The sequence below is a fragment of the Pyxicephalus adspersus genome, chromosome 4 (genome assembly GCF_032062135.1).
Source record: "Pyxicephalus adspersus chromosome 4, UCB_Pads_2.0, whole genome shotgun sequence".
Lineage (NCBI taxonomy): Eukaryota > Metazoa > Chordata > Amphibia > Anura > Pyxicephalidae > Pyxicephalus > Pyxicephalus adspersus.
In genome coordinates this window covers 18,031,560-18,038,163 of record NC_092861.1, presented here as the reverse complement: position 1 = coordinate 18,038,163, position 6,604 = coordinate 18,031,560, and the positions used below count along the sequence as shown (strand labels likewise).

Genomic DNA, 6,604 nt, shown 5'->3' with positions numbered 1-6,604 from the left:
AAAAAAATGCTAATTACTAATGTTTCATGATATATGAAAAAGAATGGGTGACAGAAGGTGTGTCTTCTCCCTACATACTTTGCAACAGAAAGTAGTATTTTCTGGGTTTAATCAAATGCCTAAATCTGTTGTTGGGAGTAGTTTTCAAACAATTATTTTACAGAAAACTAAAATGGAAGTGGAACACATTTGTGTTCAAACACTTAACCAGTTTGCAGGCATCCTAAACATTACACATTCAATATGGAAGTTAAGCAGGAGGTGGACCTTAGATACTGTATGAAGTGTTTTAGCATGGTGACAAAACCCGATACTGTTATGCCATAAAGTTATCCACTCTTGTAAATGTTATTCAGGAGACTTAGCCGTGATTTACTAAGCAGTGAGCCACTGTCATACCACACATTTCTAATTTTACATATGAACATAAGCACTTTATTTCTCAATTGTGTGGCTGGCATCATGGCAGCCACTTGTAGCAGCTGTGGTGGACCCACATGGTAATGTTGGTCCAAAAGGAACAAGTGTCTGCACATTTTACAGCAGTGAGCACTAACACCACTGCCCCCATCTATTCCCTAACGGAGCTGCCACTGTCCAATGTGGACAGGTTTCTTGCCGCAAGGAAGTGGTCAACGTACCGCAATGCCACTGCAACTAACCTCTTATTGTAACATCTGACAGTGCATGTAGGAGCCAAACCTGTAGCACAATCTCTTAAAATTTGTAGAGAAAAACATTTCTGCTCCATTATAGTGTTGAACCTTGTGCTTCAGCAAACCAAGTATGACTGCCTACATTGATACAAAAAGCATAAAGGTATTTGCATACATAATTTGTCCAATATGACCCTTTTCTTGTTATGAAGGCATGACCAGGGTATTTAGATCAGTGGTCACTAACCTGTTACAACCTATGAACAACTAAATGCACGAAATCCAGACTGGGCATGCATGTGGAGCCATGTGTTACTCAAGGGGAAGAAACTTCCCCAGTGATGTAATGATGCCAGAACCCACCCATTCTACCATCTCAGGTCTGAGCCTGCGATGGGAGAGTGGGCGGGTTGTGTCCATATGGGGGAACATGTTTGAGACTCTCGTCCGTGTGCCCGCCAGTGGGAACCTTCTCCTTAACCCACTGGGGGCACAGCAGACCACCAAAAGTTTAATGCAGACCACAGGTCCATGACTGCTGGTTTAGATGTGGCACCATTTTGTAGAAACTGAGACTATGCCAGTAAGCCCTAATACATTAATCCCAATTATGGAACTTAATGGCCACAGTGACACTTTATTAAACACAAGGATGTTAAAGTGGTCCACAAAGGCACTTTAACCATAGGATGTGCAGTGACTGTCTATACAACATCAGGCCCGCAGCCCCTTTCTTTACCCCTTCTGTTCACAGTAGACTTTCATATTCAAGGTCAAAAACTGAAATAGTGAGGACAGGTAAACAAACAGAAGATGTTTGCTTCCTTAACATCCAATGACGGTTATACTCCATGAACATGCATAATTCTTGAATCCTTTGAGCACCCTTTCCACCCCATTACCTTGGCCCTGCATCATTATCCCTCTCCACACTTGAATTGGACATTTGGAGTGTGCTACCTCATCTATACCCTTAGTGTTTTTGGGGTGGGAGGAACATTTTTTATGAAAGACTTCTTACTCTCTATATATATTATGGTGTGTAATGGATCGCCCAGTTGGTGCTTCAACAATTGCACTCAATGATTAAACATTTACCCGATATGCTCCAAAGCAGTTCCAGGATTACAAACCTGGTGTATTAGACACCAGTTTCCAAACTGCCATTTTTAAAGATGTCTGAACAGATTTAAGCCCTTATAAGTTAGAGAATATGCAAAAGCACTGTAACCATTGTTTAGATAACACCTCATGTTCACAGCTAAACATTTGCAGCCACCTTTGCGGAGATGCATGCATGTAGATAATAAGTGCCAACCAGAAGCATGCATAACTGCAGAGCGAGGGAGCTAGGAAAAGGGACAAAGCAAAAGTCACCCTAGACCAGGCTCTGTACAAGGACCTGTGTAGAAGGTATTTTATGAATCTGTGAAGTTATTAGGAAGATTTTAAAATATTAAAAATCTTGAAGTCCTTGACATTTTCTAAATCTTGTGGTATGTTAGTGGCCACTTTATATAATCATTAAGGTAAGCTAGATGCTTGCAGCCCAAACTCTTAACAGGTAGTTTTGAACCACAAAACGGTATTGCATTATGCAACATTAGATTTAGCATGGAAAAATGCCACACAGTGCAGAAATTCGGAAAGATTTAAACCTTAAACCCAGATTTTGCCATCTAGTAAACGCAAGCATTTTCTCCATAGGAATCAATCTGAACCATCACATATTCTAGATATGGTTCACTAGGTAAACAAGACTAAACACTTAACTGAACAGCAAATAACTGGAGAAATGTTTAGAATAAAATACCCCTCTGTGCACAGTAAGAGGTTCCTTTTATCCAACAGTCTCTAGACGTTATGAAGTCAGGATTATTTGCTCAGAATGTTGTCTGTATACAGAATGATATTTTCCTATACTTCCACACTGTAGTCAGTTACTGCTCCTTTGTTTTGTTCTACAGCCTAGGTTTTAAAGGCTTTACTCATTTTCTACAGCAACAAATTTTAACTGGGTACATTGATAATTTTAACCTCTGGACAATTTACTATAACACAACACCCGACACCAAATTGTTTTATCCTCAATTTTATTACCAAAAAGCACCTTAAAATATACATATTGAGGAGGATCATTTCAAGCTGTAAAATAAAAAAAAAAAAACACAATTAAAAAAGCAAATCATATGAATTATGTTCTATACTTTGCTTATCAAAAAGGCCCTGAATTGCTGGACATTATATTCTACCAGGCAGATAAAGTGCCCTCTGAGTTTTCTAAACAGGCAGATTGAAAGGTGCACTCCTATACTCAAAGCATTTTCAGATACTGGTAATTGTTTATGCAGCTAGAAATTCATAATTTTCAGTACACATAACCCACCACAATTACCTTTGCATTATTCAATCTGAATTTTTGCACAATGCACAATTCACAAATTCTAGGAGGGATCCTTGACCCTGTGATGTGCAAAAAGTTATATTTGTGTATGTTGGGCCAAAAGGTCTTTGATGACCATGTCTGCCTGGTATTATGGTAACAGTATTACAGTGAGGTTTTATGCAGTTGCTGAGGATTGTGACTTACATTGTGCAGCAGCATATGACTCAACCTTTGGTGCCAGCAGGACAACTGCTCTTGATGAAATCAAACGAAGATTATCCGCATTAGTGTTGATACTTCTCCCTGGAAAGGAAGAAATGTGGATTATGAAATTTCCTCTTTTCCCATGGAACCTTACAAGTGGAGTAAATAGGTGATAGGACTATCAAGACACCATTGAACCAAGTACAGTTTCATGTTTTATTGGGAATAAGGCTTTCCATTTTTAATGTATGCCATGTAGGCTGCTGGGTACAACCTGAAGCATTGCCTGGTTGTCGCAGATTTAATTGCTACTGTGCCTGGTTTTGCATGCTTGTTCTGGGCCCATGAATCATGCATACAAGCAAAATGAGAACTTCTGAAAATGGTAATAAGTAGGGGTAAAAAGTAAAAGTAAAGTAAAAAAGAAAATGTTGGCATTGTGATGAAGTGTTGAAGGTAATGGTGTCTATATGGGGTCAATCACTGGGATGGACCCAAATAGAAGGTCACCTTTTCTCCATTCTTAAACCCAATGAGGATGTACAAAGTTCAGCATTACAGTTCTGAGGGTTTAGACTGCTGTGGCTATGCTTACCTGCTCTCTGCTTGGCAGGTATGCAGGATCCAACCCCACTGCACATTGGATCAGAAGATAGGTTTGAATTGTCGCAGATAATCACATCGCAGTGGAAATAGATCTAGAATATTGTAAACATTAGGTCAGCTCTTTACATTCATACACCATTTCCTTATCCATTAGATCCTTTGTACTCACTGCTCCAGTATAAGGCTTGTCCCCCTCCATGAAGGTAAATGTCTTTACTTCAAACCTCTTGAAGTGAGATGGAAGTTTAACCCTGGAATCTAAAGCCACTGGGTGGAATATAGTTTGATATAGCTCTTCAAATTCACAACTGAAAACATAAGATGGATATGATATCAAACTTCCTCATTAGCCGTTTCTTCCTTAAATGTTCTTTAGTTACAGGCAACATTTTGTGGTAAATCTTAGCAAACAAAGCTTTTACCTTGTATACATTTGTGCACTGGGGCCACTGTCATGCCAATCACCTGCTGCAAAGTAGACCAAGCCATAGGCTAGTGCATGCAGGCACTCTACAAGCCAATAGGTACAAGGTATGTAGGCAGGTAAACAAGTGGCAAAGTGCTTCTACAGCACCTGGTGGTTTAACACCGGCACCATATACAGTGATCTACAGCCAGATTGTGACATGATAATCCTACATCCTACAAAGATGTTTTGCCTATGGAATACAAGGCCAAACTCAGCACTAAATGGACAGTTTAAGGACTTTTTACATGTCTAAGCACAGATTCAATTCACTTTTAAATTTATTGTGAGAAGGAGATCCCATTTTACTATGCAAACTGAAAAGAATTACAGTGTTGCAAACGTTTGAATGAGTTTCAAATCTTGATCTTGCAAGACATTACCTGCCTTTGTTTTTAAAAGCCTATCTGACAATTTGATATTACCTGGAACCATGGATTAAGATGCATACACAAGTGCAATAATTGTCTTTGGAAAGGATCTTTCACGGTATGATGCATGAACAAGTGCTGTACATACAGCACTGTTCTGCTCTATGGAGAGGGGAGAATGACAGAGCGGCACCCTGCTGCATTTTTGCCTTTTTCTTCCATTAGGATCGTTCGTTATACATGGATCAGCCAGGACAGTCGTTCGGACAATGGACGCTGTACACATGCCAAATTCTAGTCCAATATGGGCTATGAGCTGATTATTGGACGTGTGTACACAGCCTAAGGCCTAGAGCTGAAGATTTCCAGTGTCCTGCAACTACCATTTAACTTTTTGCCAAGTTTTTGTTGTTCTGAGCAGTTTACTTTTACCAATCTTTCTAATCTATGCCAATAGGGCATCAAAATTTAACAATAATTTTTAAAAGAACCCGGTTTAACAGTCTTGTTTTTGCAATTTATAATGCATTGCTGCCTCCAAGTCAACAGAGCACATCCTGCTTAGCTGCATAATAAAAGTTTCCACTTTACAGCACCACCTCATAATAGAAGTCAGCTGGCATTCCCTATATGGAAGAGGTCAACTGAGTAATCAATTTTATAATGCCTGGTATATCTCAAGCCACCAATGGACCTGGACACATTTAGGAATCCAAGGATGTCAGACCATTAAAGAGACAACACAAGTGGTTATGGCTCTGGGAAGATCTTGAGAATAGTTTTTACTTTTCTAACCACCACACTTAAACCTTGCAAGTTTTACCTTTTGGAAACAATGGGCCATGTTGGTGAGCTGTTCATGTCTGGGGATGTTGTAGCCCAGCAGGTGTCCAGGAAGAGTTCTAGCTTTGGATCTGAATTGGACAGAAGTTCTACCTCAAAATACAGGGGCTCCCGTAGGTACTTCACAACTGGATAGTCTCCATCTTCATAGAAGACTGTATAAGAAATATCTGAAAGACAAGATAACATTACCTTTCCAGCACCTTTTGGATACTTAAGTGCAAAAAGGAAAATTGGGACGCAGGTACCAGTGGTCATTTACCCTAAAGAACTGATGCCACTTCAATACAAGCTTTACACACCAACCTTTTCACCCTGGTCCTTTCAACCAAGCATTGCTATATGGTAATTTTTGAGGGAGAAAGTTTTCTCTGCTCCCACAGGGTCCTCATTTATATTTGAGCTTTGAATCTTTTCCACAACACCCGTCTTAGGTTTGCCTCACATCTATGGAGCCACAACAGCACAGGCAGAAATACACCTTGTCCAATATTTTGCAGCACACATTTAAATTAGACCATTTGCCCCTTTTGATTACAGACACCTATAATGCTTGATAGTGCTTTACTAATTGCAATACAGGTTTGTTGCAACAGAAAGTAAATTCAGACATGGCATTATCACTTATGAGAATGTGGCATGATATGATCATATATTGTAGAGAAGGTTTTCACTGTAGGGCAGCGCTATGTCACCATCTCATTTTCTAGTCCAGAGAGCGGATAACAGTGTACAGAAAATCATCAATTCAAAGGCTTTCAGGTTGGAACTTTGGTGCACTTCCTAAACATATAAACCCTTTATACGGTGCTTACTAATATCTTTAAAGTTACCAATAAGAACATTCACCAGTAATGCTTCAGCAGGCCTGAAAGCAACAGGATGGGCAAAAGGCCTCATGACAGGGGGAGTATAGAAGGCTGGAACGTTGGGGTTAAAAGTGCAGGGGAAAGCTTGGTGGAAGGTGAAGAGGGGGACCGCATGGCCTGTGTGGGGTTAAAAGTTTAAGTGGAAGGTTAGAAGGTTGAAGAGGGGAAGGGACCTCAGAGAAATGGCGTGGAGGAAGTAGAGG

General features: G+C 40.0%; 1 protein-coding gene across 1 annotated transcript in view; it reads right to left on the bottom strand.

Moving 5' to 3' along the window:
• Positions 1-2,732: 2,732 nt before the first annotated feature.
• LOC140328137 (uncharacterized) overlaps positions 2,733-6,604 on the bottom strand; it is an 18,087-nt gene continuing 14,215 nt past the window's right edge. Inside the window, exons 18-22 of the mRNA XM_072407504.1 lie at positions 5,513-5,702; positions 4,022-4,160; positions 3,842-3,944; positions 3,247-3,345; positions 2,733-2,801 (exon numbers count right to left, since the gene is read on the bottom strand). Of these exons, the coding sequence (XP_072263605.1) occupies positions 2,797-2,801; positions 3,247-3,345; positions 3,842-3,944; positions 4,022-4,160; positions 5,513-5,702 (536 nt within the window). The 3' untranslated portion in view covers positions 2,733-2,796. The remainder of the gene's footprint in view (positions 2,802-3,246; positions 3,346-3,841; positions 3,945-4,021; positions 4,161-5,512; positions 5,703-6,604) is intronic.